Source organism: Oncorhynchus keta, chromosome 35 (genome assembly GCF_023373465.1).
Source record: "Oncorhynchus keta strain PuntledgeMale-10-30-2019 chromosome 35, Oket_V2, whole genome shotgun sequence".
NCBI lineage: Eukaryota > Metazoa > Chordata > Actinopteri > Salmoniformes > Salmonidae > Oncorhynchus > Oncorhynchus keta.
Window position 1 is genome coordinate 26,515,392 of NC_068455.1, and position 20,649 is coordinate 26,536,040.

Below are 20,649 nucleotides of genomic sequence, written 5' to 3' on the forward strand. Positions count from 1 at the left end.
TGTTTGGCCACGCAGTCGTGGGTGAACAGGGAGTACAGGAGAGGACTAAATACACACCCCTGACAGGCCCCAGTGTTGAGGATCAGTGTGGCAGACGTGTTGTTGCCTAGCCTTAACACCTGGGATTGGCCTGTCAGGATCCAGTTGCAGAGGGAGGTGTTTAGTCCCAGGTTCCTTAGCTTAGTGATGAGCTTCGCGGGCACTATGGTGTTGAACGCTGAGCTGTAGTCAATGAACAGCATTCTCACATAGGTGTTCCTTTGGTCCAGGTGGGAAAGGGAAGTGTGGAGTGCGATTGAGAATGCATCATCTTCAGATGAGAATGGGCAAGACAAAAGATGTATGTGCCTTTGAATGAGGTATGGTAGTAGGAGCCAGGCGCACCAGTTAGTGTTAAGAACTGCAACGCTACTGGGTTTTTCAAGCTCAACAGTTTCCCATGAGTATCAATAATGATCCACCAAAGGACATCAAGACAATTTTACGTAACTATGGGTAAGATTGGAGTAAACATGGGCCAGCATCCTTGTAGAACGCTTTCGACAACTTGTGGAGTCCATGCCCTGAGGGAGGGGGGTACAACTCAATATTAGGAAGGTGTTTCTAATGTTTGGTATTCTCAGTGTATGAATCAACCTTCAATATTATTTATTTGTTTTGCATGTAAAATTACATCATCTATCTTAGATACCCATAATATTTCGCTAGACGGCAGTGTGCCTTCACGACATATAATGTAGTGTTGACGAATGAGGAAGTGATTCTATTTCTTCGTGTTTTTCTGTTAAAGCAAATAGTATGGATATACTGACAAGATACATGTCTCTCCGCCTTAACAATGGGAGAGAGAAAGATTTTCCGCTGAATTGGGCCTTTCTCTTCCTCTCTGCTTAACGTTCCCCCGTTTGCACCCCCACACAGTAGGTGGCAGAGTGCACTTTTAACATATGTTTGTGCCGTCATACTACACTATTTATGCGAGCTACAAACAAAATACATTGATACTTTGGTGAGTAAAGCCTCTCTTTTAAATGCAGATATAATTGAAAATGTTTTCGGACATGCCAGTTTCTATTTACAGCACGTTTACCAACATTATATGTACTAACGTTACAGCTTGGCTAGCTAGCTACTGCTTGTAATGCATACATACGCCTAACTAACTAGAAATGAGTCAGCTACTGGCTCTGTATTCAGATGTGTAGTTCTCCTTTTATGTTTCACATTATTTAAACCCCAGACAACATTAACCTTGACCACTTGTTGTAGACAGTAACCGAGCCTTTCACCATGACTCTCAGTTCCATGAAACATAGCTCATTGGACGAAGACGTCTTCTGTGGGAGTTTGGTTAAGAGCCGCGACACTCAATCTGAACATTAACAGACGTAGTTTACGCCACGGTAAGGTTTTGGATGTATAAGGAAGGACCTTATCTTTCATATCAGCAAGAAGAAAACAAAGGTTACATTGATACACACCTTGATAGGGTTCATGTTCCCACTAAGGCTATATCTCCATGTTACAGCGCCTTTTTACAGAAAATAGACAGCAGTCAAGAGGTGACCACTTGTGCTAGTTAGCCATCTAGCATGCACCTGGCTGTGTAGTTTTGTTGGATACACCCATAGCTGTATGGATCTGTACAAAACTGCTACAGTAAGTTTCTCATTTATTTGAAGGATTCATTCTCGCGGATGTAGGTTAAGGGCCATATGTTTCGAAAGCCGTATCGCAAGCAATGATTATTGACGTTTCTAAACGTTAAAACACTGCGTCGGGATTGTAGTTCACACGAGCCAGTCGTGGGCGAAGCTAATGGCTGAAAACCAGGGAGAAGGCAGATTTATTTTGTATTATTTCACCTTTATTTAACTAGGTAGGCCAGTTGAGAACAAATTCTCATTTACAACTGTGACCTGGCCAGGATGAAGCAAAGCAGTGCGACAAAAACACAGAGTTACACATGGGATAAACAAACGTACATTCAATTACAGAATAGAAAAATCTGTATACAGTATGTGCAAATGAAGTAAGGAGGTAAGGCAATAAATAGGCCAATAGTGGCGAAGTAATTACAATGTAGCAATTTACACTGGAGTGATAGATGTGCAGATGAGGATGTGCAAGTATAAATACTGGTGTGCAAAAGAGCAGAAAAACAAATATGGGTATGAGGTAGGTAGTTGGTTGGATGGGCTATTTACAGATGGGCTGTGTACAGTTGCAGCATCGGTAAGCTGCACTGACAGGTGATGCTTAAAGTTAGTGAGGGAGATAAGTCTCCAACTTCAGTGATTTTTGCCATTAGTTCCAGTCATTAGCAGCAGAGCACTGGAAGGAAAGGCGGCCAAAGGATGTGTTGGCTTTGGGGATGACCAGTGAAATATACCTGCAGGAGCGCGGAGGGTGTTGCTATGGTGACCAGTGAGCTGAGATGAGGTGGAGCTTTACCTAGCAAAGACTTATAGATGACCTGGATCCAGTGGGTTTGGCGACAAATATGTAGCGAGGACCAGCCAATGAGAGCATACAGGTCGCAGTGGTGGGTAGTATATGGGGCTTTGGTGACAGACTGCATCCAATTGGTTGAGTAGAGTGTTGGAGGCTATTTTGTAAATGACAACGTCAAGGATCGGTAGGATAGTCAGTTTTACGAGGGTAAGTTTGGCAGCATGAGTGAAGGAGGTTTTGTTGTGAAATAGAAAGCCAATTCTAGATTTAACTTTGGATTGGAGCGAGAGCGACATCATTGATATATACAGAGAAAAGAGTCGGCCCGATAATTGAACCCTGTGGCACCCCCATAGAGGCTGCCAGAGGTCCGGACAACAGGCCCTCCGATTTGACACACAGATCTCTGTCTGAGAATTAGTTAGTGAACCAGGCGAGGCAGTCATTAGAGAAAGAAACCAAGGCTGTTGATTCTGCCGATAAGAATACGGTGATTGACAGAGTCGAAAGCCTTGGCTAGGTCGATGAAGACGGCTGCACAGTACTGTCTTTCATCGATGGCGGTTATATCATTTAGGGCCTTGAGCGTGGCTGATGTGCACTGGTGACCAGCTCAGAAACCAGATTGCATAGCGGAGAAGTTACGGTGGGATTCGAAATGGTCGGTGATCTGTTTGTTCGCTTGGCTTTCGAAGACTTTAGGAAAGGCAGGGTAGGATGGATATACGTCTGTAATAGTTTGGGTCGAGAGTGTCTCCCCCTTTGAAGAGGGAGATGACCGTGACCACTTTCTAATCTTTTGGAATCTCAGATGATACGAAAGAGAGGTTGAACAGACTAGTAATAGGGGTTGCAACAATGGCGGTGGATAATTTTAGGAATAGTCCAAAATACAGTCGACATTGCTTATACACACTACTTAGTACCTACTGATGCGTATGAAAGTCATGTAGTGGCGGTATAGGGCATATCAATTATGTATTACAATAGAGAAATCATGCACAAAGTAGCCTACACAATCGTAATCCATGTGAAATATATTAACATGCGTGCCGCGCACACAGCCTACTTTCAGCGGAATAAATCAAATCACATTTTATTAGTCACATGCGCCCCTAATCAACAATGCAGTTAAAAAAATATATATGTGAATAAGAAATAAAAATAACAAGTAATTAAAGAGCAGCAGTAAAATAACAATAGCGACACTATATACAGGGGGAAACCGGTACAGAGTCAATGTGCGGGGACAGTGGTTAGTCGAGGTAATATGTACATTAGGTAATTAAAGTGACTATGCATAGATAAAAAACAGAGTAGCAGTGGTGTAAAAGAGGGGGGGATGCAAATAGCCTGGGTAGCCATTTGATTAAATGTTCAGGAGTCTTATGGGTTGGGGGTAGAAGCTGTTTTGAAGCCTCTTGGAACTAGACATGGTGCTTCGGTACCGCTTGTGTTGCGGTAGCAGAGAGAACAGTCTATGACTAGGGTGGCTGGAGTCTGACAATTTTTAGGGCCTTCCTTTGACACCATATCATTTAGTTTACTTGATAGCTACCTACACAAATAGCTAGCTAGAATAAAGTGTTAATAACAAGATAAAACTTCATTTAAATTTGGTAAGACCGCTTTAAGTTTCCCTGCATTAAAGTCCCCAGCCACTAGGTGCACCGCCTCTGCGTGAGCGTTTTCCTGTTTGCTTATGGCAGAATACAGCTCATTGAGTGCGGTCTTCGTGCCAGACTCAGTCTGTGGTGGTATGTAGACAGCTATGAAAAGTACAGATAGTGTGGTCTACAGCTTATCATGAAATACTCTACCTCAGGTGAGCAAAACCTTGGGACTTTCTTAGATATCCTGCACCAGCTGTTAATTAACAAAAATACATAGTCTGCCGCCCCTTGTCTTACCGGACGCCACTGTTCTACCCTGCTGATACAGCGTATAACCAGCCAGCTGTATGTTGATAATGTCGTCGTTCAGCCACAACTCCGTGAAATAATCTATTACAGTTTTGAATGTCCCGTTAGTAGTTTAATCTTCTGCCTAGGTTATCCATTTGATTTTCCAAAGTTTGCACGTTTGCTAGCAGAATGGAAGGCAGTGGGGGTTTATTTGATCGCCCACAAATTCTCAGAAGCCTGCCCTCAGCCCCCCTTTTCTCAGCCTTCTCTTCATGCAAGTAACGGGGATCTGGGCCTGTTCCCGGGAAAACAGTATGTCATTCTCGTTGGACTCGTTAACTGGGGAAAAAAGGATTCTGCCAGTTCATGGTGAGTAATCGCAGTTCTGATGTCCAGAAGTTATTTTCGGTCATAATAGACGGTGGAAGCAACATTATGTACAAAATAAGTTAAAGAAACAAACAAAAAAACACAATTGCCTTCACCGGCAATCTTATTTACACTTTAGGCATTTAGCAGATGCTCTATCCAGAGTGACTTACAGTAGTGAGTGCATATATTTTTGTACTGGTCCCCCATGGGAATCAAACCCACCACCCTGGCATTACAAGCGCCATGCTCTACCAACTGATCCACATGGGGCATCTGCAGGCATCAGCAGTTGTTGTTTTTTTGTTGCATGGAGCAGCTCACAGAAGAATGACATCTGTAGCTGGTAGGGTAGGAAATATGTTTAAATTTATATCTACCAGTAAATGCTAACTAAGACAACAATGGGTATGCAAACCAGGTATTGAAAAAGTTTAGTCTGAAGTGTCGGTTAGGCTATTTGATGCGGTGTGTCTCCCAGGTGGCTTGTGGCAAACTTTAAATGACACTTTTTATGGATATCTTTAAGAAATGGCTTTCTTCTTGCCACTTCCATAAAGGCCAGATTTGTGCAATATACGACTGATTGTTGTCCTATGGACAGAGTCTCCCACCTCAGCTGTAGATCTCTGCAGTTCATCCAGAGTGATCATGGGCCTCTTGGCTGCATCTCTGATCAGTCTTCTCCTTGTATCAGCTGAAAGTTTAGAGGGACGGCCAGGTCTTGGTAGATTTGCAGTGGTCTGATGCTCCTTCCATTTCAATATTATCACTTGCACAGTGCTCCTTGGGATGTTTAAAGCTTGGGAAATCTTTTTGTATCCAAATCCCGCTTTAAACTTCTTCACAACAGTATCTCGGACCTGCCTGGTGTGTTCCTTGTTCTTCATGATGCTCTCTGCGCTTTTAACGGACCTCTAAGACTATCACAGTGCAGGTGCATTTATACGGAGACTTGATTACACACAGGTGGATTGTATTTATCATCATTAGTCATTTAGGTCAACATTGGATCATTCAGAGATCCTCACTGAACCTCTGGAGAGAGTTTGCTGCACTGAAAGTAAAGGGGCTGAATAATTTTGCACGCCCAATTTTTCAGTTTTTGATTTGTTAAAAAAGTTTGAAATATCCAATAAATGTCGTTCCACTTCATGATTGTGTCCCACTTGTTGTTGATTCTTCACAAAGAAATACAGTTTTATATCTTTATGTTTGAAGCCTGAAATGTGGCAAAAGGTCGCAAAGTTCAAGGGGGCCGAATACTTTCGCAAGGCACTGTAGGTATTTGTAGTTGTCCATGTATTCTAAGTCAGAGCTGTCCAGAGTAGTGATGTTGGACAGGCGGGCAGGTGCAGGCAGCGATCGGTTGAAGAGCATGCATTTAGTTTTACTTGTATTTAAGAGCAATTGGAGGCCACGGAAGGAGAGTTGTATGGCATTGAAGCTTGCCTGGAGGGTTGTTAACAGTGTCCAAAGGGCCAGCAGTATACAGAATGGTGTCGTCAGAGGTGGATCAGACTCACCAGCAGCAAGAGCGACATCATTGATGTATACAGAGAAGAGAGTTGGTCCAAGAATTGAACCCTGTGGCACCCCCAGAGACTGCCAAAGGTCCGGACAGCAGACCCTCCGATTTGACACACTGAACTCTATCAGACAAGTAGTTGGTGAACCAGGTGAGGCAATCATTTGAGAAACCAAGGCTGTCGAGTCTGCTGATGATGTAGTGATTGACAGAGTCGAAAGCCTTGGCCAGATTAATGAATACGGCTGCACAGTAATGTTTCTTATCGATGGCGGTGAAGATATCGTTTAGGACCTTGAGCGTGGCTGAAGTGCACCCATGACCAGCTCTGAAACCAGATTGCATTGCAGAGAAGGTATGGTGAGATTCGAAATGGTCGGTAATCTGTTTGTTGACTTTTGAAGACCTTAGAAAGGCAGGGTAGGATAAATCTAGGTCTGTAGCAGTTTGGGTCAAGAGTGTCCCCCCCCCTTTGAAGAGGGGGATGACCGCAGCTGTTTTCCAATCTTTGGGAATCTCAGACGACAAGAAAGAGAGGTTGAACAGGCTAGTAATACGGGTGTCAACAATTTCGGCAGATAATTTTAGAAAGAAAGGGTCCAGATTGTTTAGCCCGGCTGATTTGTAGGGGTCCAGATTTTGCGGCTCTTTCAGAACATCAGCTGAACGGATTTGGGAGAAGGAGAAATGGGGAAGGCTTGGGCGAGTTGCTGTGGGGGGTGCAGTGCTGTTGACCGGGGTAGGAGTAGCTAGGTGGAAAGCATGGCCAGCCGTAGAAAAATACTTATTGAAATTCTCAATTATAGTGGATTTATCAGTGGTGACAGTGTTTCCTATCTTCAGTGCAGTGGGCAGCTGGGAGGAGGTGTTCTTATTCTCCATGGACTTTAGTGTCCCAGAACTGATTTGAGTTAGTGTTTCAGGAGCAAATTTCTGCTTGAAAAAGCTAGCCTTGGCTTTAACTGCCTGTGTATAATGGTTTCTAGCTTCCCTGAACAGCTGCATATCACAGGGGGCTGTTTGATGCTAATGCAGAACGCCATAGGATGTTTTTGTGTTGGTTAAGGGCAGTCAGGTCTGGGGAGAACCAAGGGCTATATCTGGTCCTGGTTCTACATTTCTTGAATGGGGCATGCTTATTTAAGATGGTTAGGAAGGCATTAAAAAAAAAAACAGGCATCCTCTACTGACGGGATGAGATCAATATCCTTCCAGGATACCCCGGCCAGGTCGATTTGAAAGGCCTGCTCGCTGAAGTGTTTCAGGGAGCGTTTGACAGTGATGAGTGGAGGTCGTTTGACCGCTGACCCATTACGGATGCAGGCAATGAGGCAGTGGATGGGCCTGGGTGGACAGAGGCCCACCCAATGGGGAGACAGACCCTGACAGGCCCACCCAATCAGATTTATGTGGTTTCAGCATTGTTGTGGACTTAGACCATCAAAATGGTATTTTCTATTAAATAAAGTGTACTTTTTTAGTTGTTGGGTGGGGGGGTGAAAATCTGGAAAACCATAACAAAAACTTGATTTTTCACACAGGATGCCTTTCGCTGGGTGGGCCATTTGGGAACTTTTTTGGCTAAATTTGAGTATACCCACTTCTCCAGGCACCACTACACCACTGTATAGGGCCGATGGAAAGACAGCAGTCACACACAGTATGATTTTAAATGATAAGCAGTCCATGAACTCGGACATAATAAGCCAGTAGATCCTGATCATAAGAATACAAAAACACAGCCATTAGGCGTTTCCCATTCAAAATGTACAACTATTACTCCCGTTGCATGAAACAGTTGGCACACAAAGTAACCAGTGACTTAAAGTGAAACTGACAGTATTTTAACTGCTTTGCAGATATGAAACAAACAGACAATCATAATATCAGTCAAGAGGTTTTAAAAATAGGTTCTATTTGACTCAACGTTCCATGACGTACGCTAAGGCATTGTTGGCAGAATAGATTAATACAGTTCAATGCATGATTAATATTCATCAATACATTTCTTGGTAGTCCAAAAAGTATTTTCATCAGGTTGTAAATTACATCTGGCCTGGTACATTGTTTGCTGCCTACATTCGGGATGCACTGTTTCAATGACTCAATATTCTGGACAAAAACTGACAAATGTAACCAAGGTTGGGAATGTCAATACATTCAAACTAGCAAGGGCAATGATCACAAACCAGTCATAATGTGGCTAATAGGCTAACGTATCTATTTATGTAGCACGCTAAAAACACAGAGCCTAATGTTAGCTTGCAAGCTGCTTGGAGGATGACATGCCATTGCAGGAGTGGGTGGGTGAGTGACTGACTTTTTTTCCCTTATTGTTTTTTGGTGGTTATACACTGCTAGAGAAGCAGGTTTCATTTGGTTATTTAGCAAGAACTTGTACAACTATTATATAGTAAGCATATCTCTTGCGTTTGCAAATTCACTCTGACTATCTACTTTGATTTCGGAGCACTGTCGTCTGTGTGCCAGAGCGCAGAACTGATGAATTTACGAACGGAACACCTGCTGAATATGACCGATATCAGTAAACGTAGGGGGGGGAAAGTTATAGTTAGTCAAGAACGCTGTAGATAACATGAAAGCAGCCTAACCAGCTCTACTGCGCCGAGTAAAATGGTCAGAGTGAGGTGTTCTCATTTGTGTCTGGGAGTAGCAAGCTAGCCAACTTTAGCCAGTTAGCTTGGGTGGTTGTTTGGGACAAGCATGCATTGGCAGGCAAGCTACAGAAGGAAGAGTAGGTTACAATTCCATATGGTTTATCATTGCAATTTTGATGGCCAACTAGCCGAAAAAGTTTGAGTGTTTATCTAATGTTCCTTCATTTGAGCTTATCTTGCTCATAACAGAGGGACAGAGAGTTTACCTTTTCATGGTTGTTTGGTCAATAGGACTGTAAAGGTCCAAAATGTAAGGACTCCTGTGGTGTTTTACATATGTGCAGAAATCCATTTGGGTGTATTTTGTGGCTTTTGGCTAATGCGTTCTAATAATCTAAAGTCGCGCTGTTCAACTTCCTGTAAACACACAGTTCAGTTCAAAGTGAATGATGGCAGCCGCGGGTGGCAAATGGCTTGTTTGTAATGGTCTACTGTCACTCTGATTGGCTACAGCGCACTGGTCTGAGTGTTTTTATTCGGTTTTATTTGCTGCAGTGTCTATTAATTGTCCAAATGCACGGCCACTTTCCCACTATATTGCTATAGAATTTTCACAAATGCCTTCCCAAACATTCTAGGAATTTATGAAAATGACTAAGTGGTCGCTTGTCAGACCATTTTAAAGTGTCCTTCTTTCTGGAGGTGTATATGAACAGATTTGAGTAAGGTTTCATATTGATAAAATGCTGTCCGTTACACTTTAAATGCAACCATGTTTCACATGCACACAAGGTATTTTCAAATAGATGTCTAACGGCAAGCATGCTGCAGTAAAAAAAATCCAGTTCCACTCACCAGATGATGATCATTTGAAACTTAACTTCTTTTTGAAAGCTAACAAATTAGCAACAACATCCTCTTTGATAACACCTGCTGCAGCCGCTGCAAACTAGCTAGCTAGACCTTGTGAAAACTGATGCTCGCTATTGCCCAATGACCTATTGGCCTTCAAGAAGGCAGAAGTTTCTGTACGTTTTTGTAAGAACGGTCCCACTTATTAAGTCAAAATGTGATTGGTTGATTCCACTGTTACTCAAATAAAATACCTAATACAGTTGAGCATTTCACTTAAGGTCTACTGTTGTATTTGGCATATGTGACAAAATATTTGATTTGAATGGCAGATGCCTTTTATCTAGCTTCTGATGGCTTAGCCAATGGCTGACTTGGATAGCTAGATTTATCTCCCCAGAGACCAGCACAGAAAAATCCTGATTGGATATGTTTTTTTCTCTTTAGTGTTAAACCTTTCCAACAAAACTAAAGAGATTAAATCAGAACATCATTGAAAGTAATTATAATGATTGTTCCCTGCTGTGTTTGGGTTAATAATAATTCATAGTGGCTCTATTTTCCCTCAGCATGCATTGTTTCACTATTGTTTCACTATATAGAATCCATATGATCTGAAATATGAACACAGAAATACTGGACATTTTGAACTCTTATTATGGTGATTTGACAATTACAATCATGGTCTTGACTCAGACTCGATTTGCTCCCGAACACAACACTGGAAAATACACACCAATTTGTTTAATATTTTAGATAGTTAAAAGGTATTATGTCTTGTGTGGACTTATACACTGAGACTAAACTTGCCTGTTTTTAATGGAGATTTGTATTTATGAAGGTGCAAGAGTTCAATATTGTTAGATTGTGGGATGGATTCTTTGTATGACATCCATTTTCTCTTCCTATAAGATAGCTTGAACAATAAATAATGTATAATTCTACCAGCCAGGCATGATCTACGTTCCACCTTTCTGGTCTTCCAACCCACCCCCAGGTACAGTAACAACATGTCTTCTGGCCCACCTCAGTCGCCCGCAGTGGCTAAGACAGAGGTGACTGTCGAAGGAGAATGCCCTCTCCTCGCCGCCACCTTTGCCTACTGGGACAACATCCTAGGCCCGCGAGTGCGCCACATCTGGGCTCCCAGGTGTGAGCAGCCGCTGTTGCTGAGTGACGGTGAAGTCACCTTCCTGGCCAATCACACGCTGAACGGGGAGATTCTGCGCAGCGCCGAGTGTGGAGCGGTGGACGTCAAGTTCTTTGTCCTAGCTGAGAAGGGCGTCATCATTGTCTCGCTGATCTTTGATGGCGAGCTGAAGGGTGACAAGAACACGTGTGCCCTGTCCATTATTCTTCCACAGACAGAGCTGGCCTTCTACCTGCCCCTGCACACTGTCTGTGTGGAGAGGCTCAAACATATAATCCGCAAGGGACGCATCTGGATGCAGAAAGTAAGTGTTCAGATTTTAAGTTCCAAGTCTATCCCCTACTAGGCCACCCCCTTAAGGCAGTTTTTCTCAACCCATCACTAGGGAAAATGATTTATCATTATAGCCCAGTACTATCACCTGAATCACCTAGCCTGCCATGCCGGTATTTGTCATTGACATACAGGGCTACAACATCATTTCTGTGCTGACATCAGAGATTGTCCCCATCATGGAGCTGCTGTCCTCCATGAAGACACACAGTGTCCCAGAGGACATAGATGTGAGTATCAGAAGCCATCGTGCAAAAAATATAGTAAAGCTCATTATACTCTGCAGACCCATTTATGTTGCAACTTTGCTTTTAACAGTTAGTGGGGTCTGAAATTGACAACATTGATGAAGATTAGCAATAATTACTGAATAAAATGAATAATTCAAATACTGTATACTATATTTTATGCGAAAAAAAAGGGAAAAATATATTTTTTACTAATACAATTTTTGAGATTTTGAACTATTGACACACCTGTCTTCAATACCTCACCTTGCAAGGATAACGGCACTGAACCTTTTTCTAAAATGCTTTGAGTTGGAGAACACATTGGGATGGATCTTAGACAATTTCTCCTTCCAGATCCTTGATATCCTACATCTGGGTTAATGGACTGGACTGTCCTCTTCAACAGGTTTTCAATCAGACCTGGGCAGGGGGGCTGGCTAACAACTGATGAGAGTGTGAAATAACACAAGCGTAGACCAAAATTGACCTTTCTCCAGGGAAATGACTCAGGACTTTTATTCAGGGAACGAAACAACAGAATGCGTCATGGCGCTGGGTAGCAATTACAACCAAACCAAAACCTAGCTCGTCTTTGAGCCTTTCTACACAGGTCTTCCGGTCCCTGTCTGCTACTGGACATCTAAGCTGTTTACCGGCGTATCCAACAAAAGAAAACAGAAATCCAACAGTATTGTCCTTACTTGGGTCAGGTCTACAGCCAAGTAACATCCGGTAGGTTCCTGTCCAGTGTGGGTTTGATATCCTTCCCAGTGTTGGAGGGCTCTGCATGTCAGCTTTTTTTACATTTATTTTTTACCTTTATTTAACGAGCCAAGTCAGTTAAGAACAAATTCTTATTTTCAATGACTGCCTAGGAACAGTGGGTTAACTGCCTTGTTCAGGGGCAGAACGACAGATATACCTCGTCAGCTCGGGGATTCGATCCAGCAAACTTTCGGTTACTGGCCCAACGCTCTAACCACTACGCTCCGGCAGCTCTTGCCGCTCCAGACCAAAACTGATCTGGCCAAAGCCAGATTAAAACAGCCACCACCCAATCTCCAAGTAGTTATGTCAAGTAGTAGTTTTCTCAATCTGTATTCAAATAGTTTTAAAAAAGTAATACTTTCTGAGATGCATATTCAAATAGTTTTAAAAAGTAGTTATTTTTTGGGATCTATAATCAAGTAGTTGTTCCCCTGGAAAAAGTGACTTTCCACAAAGCATAGTTAAAACTATAGTTGTTATCTCAGGTCTTGAAAACCCCATGTTTTTAATTGAAGAAGGTAGTTCATACGCATGGACGAAGGATATTAAGCATCTGGAAGAATTCTGTATGGAGGAAATAGTCTAAGATCCCTCCCAATGTGTTCTCCAACTCCTAAAACATTTTAGAAAAAGGCTCCATGCTGTTATCCTCGCAAGGTGAGGTATTGAAAACGGGTGTCAATCATTTTTACCCCAACCTTTTTGAGAAAGATTATTACTTGTAAAACAAAATCTCTTCTCTGAGCAATTATGTTAGTATAATATACACTACTCAAAAAAATAAAGGGAACACTTAAACAACACAATGTAACTCCAAGTCAATCACACTTCTGTGAAATCAAACTGTCCACTTAGGAAGCAACACTGATTGACAATTAATTTCACATGCTGTTGTGCAAATGGAATAGACAACAGGTGGAAATTATAGGCAATTAGCAAGACACCCCCAATAAAGGAGTGGTTCTGCAGGTGGTGACTACAGACCACTTCTCAGTTCCTATGCTTCCTGGCTGAGGTTTTGGTCACTTTTGAATGCTGGCGGTGCTTTCACTCTAGTGGTAGCATGAGACTGAGTCCACAACCCACAAGTGGCTCAGGTAGTGCAGTTCATCCAGGATGACACATCAATGCGAGCTGTGGCAAGATGGTTTGCTGTGTCTGTCAGTGTAGTGTCCAGAGCATGGAGGCGCTACCAGGAGACAGGCCAGTACATCAGGAGACGTGGAGGAGGCCTGTCGTGGAAATTTCCTCTATTTACCAAATCATGAGCGCAAACCACACACAAGTCAAAGTTAGTTATCAAAGTCCATCTTTAATTATATGAGCTCTATCACAACCCTGTGACTCTCCGATCAATTCAGTGTCTATCAATAAATTCTCTGAGAGCCCCCTCTACATTGCAACTGAGATCCTTTAATAGCAAAGAACACACATAGTCAGACAGCATAGACATAATAAATCGTTCAGCTTTGTCTCCTTACTCAAACCCAGAACCATAAACCAATCCTCCATATCAACAGGCATATATCAAATTGTCATTTAGATACAACCAATTCTAAATACAACCAATCCTGGACAAGCTCACGGGGAGCATAGAATGATTCCAGACACTGCCATCCTCCTCTCCCCGATGGGAAAAGTAGGGAGTGACTGGCACACAGACACAGTGGAGCAAAAGATGTGTAAACATGACACCTTGACCTCTCCCCTCTCTGCGGCCCATGCAACTTAGTCTTGACATAGAACAGATACTGCAAATGGCCACCACTATAGTACAACAAAATACATTCTTATGAGAAATAACTCATAAGCATATCATGAAAATAAAACATCTTATCTATGTTACCCACCAATTCTGATTATTCCCCAACAGGCCGTAGGAAGGCAACAACCCAGCAGCAGGACCGCTACCTCCGCCTTTGTGCAAGGAGGAGCAGGAGGAGCACTGTCAGAGCCCTGCAAAATGACCTCCAGCAGGCCACAAATGTGCATGACGTCCACAGGTGGGGGTTGCGCTTACAGCCCAACACCGTGCAGGACGTTTGGCATTTTCCAGAGAACACCAAATTGGCAAATTCGCCATTGATGCCCTGTGCTCTTCACAGATGAAAGCAGGTTCACACTGCGCACGTGACAGACGTGACAGAGTCTGGAGAAGCCGTGGAGAACGTTCTGCTGCCTGCAACATCCTCCAGCATGACCGGTTTGGCGGTGGGTCAGTCATGGTGTGGGGTGGCATTTCTTTGGGGGGCTGCACAGCCCTCCATGTGCTCGCCAGAGGTAGCCTGACTGCCATTAGGTACTGAGATGAGATCCTCAGACCCCTTGTGAGACCATATGCTGGTGCGGTTGGGTGGCCATGGGTTCCTCCTAATGCAAGACAATGCTAGACCTCGTGTGGCTGGAGTGTGTCAGCAGTTCCTGCAAGAGGAAGACATTGATGCTATGGACTGGCCCGCCCGTTCCACAGACCTGAATCCAATTGAGCACATCTGGGACATCATGTCTCACTCCATCCACCAACGCCAGATTGCACCACAGACTGTCCAGGATTTGACGGATGCTTTAGTCCAGGTCTGGGAGGAGATCCCTCAGGAGACCATCCGCCACCTCATCAGGAGCATGCCCAGGCGTTGTAGGGAGGGCATACAGGCACGTGGAGGCCACACACACTACTGAGCCTCATTTGGACTTGTTTTAAGGACATTACATCAAGGTTGGATCAGCCTGTAGTGTGGTTTTCCACTTTAATTTTGTGTGACTCCAAATCCAGACCTCCATGGGTTGATAAATTTGATTTCCATTGATAATTTTTTTTGTCAGCACATTCAACTATGTAAAGAAAAAAGTTTTTAATAAAAATATTTCATTCATTCAGATCTTATTCTAGTGTTCCCTTTTATTTTTTTGAGCAGTGTAATCCCCCCCCCTTTATTTTTTTGAGCATACACATTTTTAGCTATACTGTATTTTTTTTAGTCATTTTTGCTCATCTTTATCAAAGATGTCAATCATTTCTGACCCCACTGTATGTCCATGAGAGGGAGACTATTATGCCTGCAGTTCACTGTCACATTACCACATGGTTATCCAAGAATGATATCCAACTAGTTTCACTGATATGTTAAGTCTTGCACAGCTTTCATTACCAGGCAAAAACCCCAGTTGAAAATGAAACTAAAACTTCAAAGCCTCCACAATTTCTGTGGAAAAGAAAGCTGAAGGTTCTGACCAATGAGGCTCCACTGAAGCTTTAATTATCTTTTTGATGTTCATCAATGAGATGTGCAAAGTCACACACAATTCCACAATAATTTGAGGATTAGACTACCATACTCAAATTCGGGCAATAACTACTCTCTCTGTCTCACCACAGTTAAAGTAGGCAAACATTTTTATCTTGTCCTTCATATTGAGGACTATTTCACCAAAGAACTCTTGTTTGTTCCAACTGTGTTAGATCAAGGACACCATCCTAAATGATGACGACATTGGAGACAGCTGCCATGAAGATTTCCTGCATAAGTAAGCACTGTTATTGTAGGCTTATCTGCTTCATTCTGAAAATTGGAAGCATCTGCCTGTAAGTTGTCTACCTGTTTTTTTTATTTTATTATATATATTTTTTTTTACAGTACCCAGAACCATTCTGTGACTATTTAACCATAGGAAAAGTATAAATACTGCAATGCAGTGTTGACTAAATTGAGCTCTGAGACTGATAAGTAATCTCTATTAACTAATGTTGCCAACAAGTGGAAAACCCTTCACATGATCAAGATACAACCTTGAGTGTCCTTGCTTTTCTTTTTGTGGGATAGTCACAGGGTTAAAAAAAAAAAGTTTTACTCTCCTTCAGGTTAACAGCTTTTCTCCTTTTTATCCAAACCGGGCAGGTCCATTAGGTACACATTGCTTACCTTGCACACTATATTTGTGATGAGATTGTAGTTATCAGTGGAATGCAGTTATGCACCCCTTGACAAATCTGTCTAAACGTCATTATCTTAACTGCCTGTGGAGATGACAAATACACTGCAAGTCATAATTTCTTTACTCAGCTTTTAAGTGTTCTTGCAGTAGTCAGGAAACACTTGTCACTTTAGAGACTTATATTAAAGTCATATTTTTATGACAAACACGTGGACACATTTGAATACATTTTAATGTTGCTCATGTTCTCATTATGCTAAATTAATATCAAGTGACTTCCTTGTCATTAATTTTAAAAAGTACACACAAATGAAATTGCCTCCGTCTCTCAGGGCCATCAGTTCTCATCTCCAAACGTGTGGCTGCTCCATGGTGGTCGGAAGCAACCCAGACAAAGTCAACAAGGTACTGACAGGCTGCCAATACTCTGCTTAACACATACATACATACATACATACATACATACATACATACATACATACATACATACATACATACATACATACATACATTGGCTACTGTATCAGCATATGCATTCACACTCATGCACACAGTAGTTGGATAAAACTGTTCTATACACAGGCATGTCTGCATATGTTATTGTGTATCTACAAAAAAATTGCAGCATAGAAAATCTGACATTACAGGTTAACACGCGCATACACCCACACTCCTCCAAATCCTCTCTCCCTCACTAAAATGCGGATGTGTTGTGAGGTATTCCACGTTGATTTGTGTTTTCTTGTGCTCTAGATAGTGCGAACACTGAGCCTTTTCCTCACCCCTGCTGAGAGGAAGTGCTCTCGGCTCTGTAAAGCTGACTCCTCTTTCAAGTACGACACAGGACTGTTTGTACAAGGCCTCCTCAAGGTACCACGCCACTAAATTACAGTTCTCTAATGCTGGTCCCATAGCTTAACAGACTGCCAGTTTGGCATTGTGATCCCCCTCATTACTCTCCCCCTCCTTTCTCCAAACCAAGGACTCCACGGGCAGCTTCGTCTTGCCCTTCCGCCAGGTGCTGTACTCGCCCTACCCGACCACGCACATCGACGTGGACATCAACACGGTGAAGCAGATGCCACCCTGCCATGAGCACACTTACAACCAGCGCCTCTACATGCGCTCGGAGCTCAGCACACTCTGGAAGGCAGCCAGCGAGGATGACATCGCCCCCGACGCTGTCATTCACACCGATGAGTCCTTCACCCCCAACCTGTATGCTTTCTTCTCTCCTGTTCTGTTATTCCAATTAAATTGGAATTGCCTGTGTTTTATTTAGATGCCTTAACAGCATTGATTGATTTATTTCATATGTATCAAATTTGTATGTCTTGTTTACATTAACATTCATGAAATATGTGGATGTTAATTCTGTTTTTGTGACCACTAAAAGCTCCACTCTTTTCTCAGAAATATTTTTCAGGATGTTATGCATAAAGACACTCTGGTGAAGTTATTTATAGATGAGGTAAGACACCAGAAAAAAGGAAGCAACAATATTTGTGGTGCTGAAAAATGGTCTCCTCATATGTCGGCCTTTTGTTGGCTTATCAGGGCCAACAATAATAGTTGATTCTCTGTGTTGTTCCCAGGTGTTCATGCTGAAGCCAGGCCTCAATCTGCGAAGTACTTACTTAGCCCAGTTCTTGCTGATCCTTCACAGGAAGGCTCTCACGCTACTCAAATACATTGAAGATGAAACGTAAGTTACCTCCCACTATGGAAGCAGATGTAATTGGTTTCAATAGGACTTTTGTCCCAGCACAGCAGGACACCGTGTAATACAACTTTTTTTATGTTTGAATTCTCCACCCTCAGGCAAAAGGGAAAGAAGCCTTTCCGCTCCTTGCGCAGCTTGAAGACAGACCTCGACCTGATGGTGGAAGGCGACCTGAATATTGTCATGGCTTTTGCTGAGAAGCTGAGGGCTGGACTGCACTCCTTTGTATTTGGGAAGCCATTCTACACCAGTGTACAGGAGCGAGACGTGCTCATGAGTTTTTGACTCTTACTGTTATCCTCATGACTTGATGTTTGTTTCTTATCTTTAATTATTTCTTATTATTGTAGCATTGTCAATAAGGAACCTGCAAGTAAGCATTTCATTGGACGGTGTATACCAAGGTTATTATAGTAAAATAAAAACTAAAATTGTAAAAACAATATAGTAAACAAATAATAACATATGCTGAAACGTATAATTGACTGCAAAATGAACTAAAATGGAAGCCATCATAAATTATTTGTTTATTTCCCTTTCTAAACAAATCTAATACGATGTAACCTTTTTTTCTAATGGGGATTTTGAGCTTCTGGATATGCTGGTTAAGTAATGCCAGTAGATGCTGACGTTTCAATAGGCTTAGTTTGTGCATTGCTAACAGGGAAGAAATCTGAGGGCAAGCGCAGAGCTGGACTGGGCTAAGCTAGAGCAGCTTGTAAAGTTGGAGCAGTTTACAATCTACAACGACAAACTTCAGACTGACAGCCAGTTGCTGTCTGATGTGGTGCCGTGCCTTCTCACTTGCAATCTACTACTACTACTGGGGGAGAGGGTGAGAAAGTCACCTCTAGCAAGGATGGCTGTTTGCCTAAGCTGTGGCACTGGATCTGGTTTCTGCCCCTGCATCCCAAGAGTTTGTCGAGAGAATATTCTTTGTCCGTGGGCAACTGTCATCAGGCTTGAGAAACTGAACGACCACCTCTGGAACGCAGTCTTCTTGAAGATGAAACAGAATCTTGTTTGGTGGAGCAGAAACACACACAAGCTGGCTGGCTTTGAACTGAAAGATTTGTGAATGTGTTGCTTATGTTTTTGCAGCCATTTTTATTAACCTATTTGAAGGGCTTAGTCAGTTATACATGTTTAATATTACATAAACATAACATGTCAAATGGGCCAGGACTTCATTTGTTTTTTCCTTTCTGTCAGGTAAAGGTACTTGATTCTTAAATCTGCTACTACATTTTAAAAAGCATTGGATTTGTGTTAACATGGGAAGAGTTTCCTTCCACCATAATTCTTGCACCAGTCTTGGTGTTTATCCTTTTAAATCAGTCACATTAGGATTGATTTATAATGTAAAGCTAACCAAACCTATCTCCTGGACATGGAGTTGTATGGAGTCCTCTAGTGTAGGGTTTCCAAATCTCGGTCCTGGGCCATAGACTAGATCCCTCTTGATGAACCGGTTGGAGTCATGATGGCCGGGTCATCTGGTGGGATCAGCCAATTAAGTTTAGTTGTTAAGAAGAAAATGTACTATTTCAATATGGAGGTGGCCTCAATGGTGCTGCCCATGCTCTCACAGAAGCCAAAGATGTTAGACCTATCACATTATGTATTACTGCCCCCCCGCAAGAAGTGACATCCCCCCAAACTAACTATAGACCTACAACACACATGGCTCCTGTTTTTATCAAACAAACTAAAGAAAAACTAGTAAACCAAGTCTGATCTAACAAACTAAACTGAATTTCAAATAAAAAACAATAGAAATAACATTAAATTACAAAACTATAATAACCTTGACGTATACCATGTGTATCCTGTACATACAACTAATAAAACTTACCCATTTCAAGACGTGATAGTTAAGACATTTACATGTGATTTGTCCAAAAGCTGCCTTTTATTAGGGAGAGATTTTCTGTCCACTAAACAGTGTTTGAAATGTGCAAAAACAATACAGAATTTCCAAAGGTCCACATTTCAGATGTTTAATTTTTGGAGGATCTCTGTCCCATTTAAAAGTCCAAACACTCCACTGTCTTATTGAAAGCGTGAGTCTGTTGTCTTCAGTGTCTATGTGGTACAAGGAGCACTTGGCGGGACTTCTTTATTTATGAAACTTGAATGTTTGGATACCTTTCATATCAATGTTAGCACACTGATTGTACAACATGTTTAATTACATGGCGGAAATCCAGAGTTAATGTAGTCTTTCTGTTGACTGACAGACTAGAACAGCCATGTCTAGGTTATGAACCATAATTGCCCTTTTCAGTGCCAATACTTCACGCTTACATGGTAGCCAATTATAGAGCTTTAGGTTGTCAAAATGATAATTACAAGAGGGACAACTTCATCTGATGCACGTATGGTCAACACACCCTCTGGTTTTGTTATAATGAACCATTTGCATGGGATATGGTCTGTAGTCTTGAATTTGAGCACATTGCAATTATGGATATGTACTGTAGGTCTGAGCATGCATGCTGATTGTTGACAAGAGACAGGTTATTTTTAGTATTGTTTTTCACATGTACATCTTGATGTGTATAGAATGAATTATTAACTTAACTTATGAGGTATAATGTGATATACCAGGCCATATCATATCGGTATCATGTCTTACCATACTTGTTATCATATAGTTGCCATTTGATGACATGATTCTAAATGCATCTTAATGTTTTATCGTATAGCATCTTTGACTCATCAACTTTGACTCAGGTGGCCTTAACTTATTTTCTCACAAACTTTCATTGGCAGATGTGGTTTATG

At 42.1% G+C, this 20,649-nt stretch overlaps 1 protein-coding gene across 3 annotated transcripts; it reads left to right on the plus strand.

The window, feature by feature from the left end:
* The first annotated feature begins 771 nt into the window (after positions 1-771).
* Positions 772-19,041, plus strand: c9orf72 (C9orf72-SMCR8 complex subunit). 3 transcript variants are annotated; one of them, XM_035752055.2, is made up of 10 exons: positions 772-1,009; positions 10,723-11,179; positions 11,343-11,438; positions 15,667-15,731; positions 16,472-16,544; positions 16,893-17,009; positions 17,122-17,357; positions 17,553-17,610; positions 17,735-17,844; positions 17,961-19,041. In XM_035752055.2, the coding sequence occupies exons 1-10, from the start codon at positions 948-950 to the stop codon at positions 18,145-18,147; spliced, it is 1,461 nt and encodes a 486-aa protein (XP_035607948.1). In that variant the 5' UTR covers positions 772-947; the 3' UTR covers positions 18,148-19,041. The 3 variants fall into 3 exon arrangements, with proteins under 3 accessions (XP_035607948.1, XP_035607949.1, XP_035607950.1); XM_035752056.2 differs by lacking the exon at positions 772-1,009 and adding an exon at positions 1,042-1,403; XM_035752057.2 differs by lacking the exon at positions 772-1,009 and adding an exon at positions 1,445-1,659.
* Positions 19,042-20,649: the final 1,608 nt, after the last annotated feature.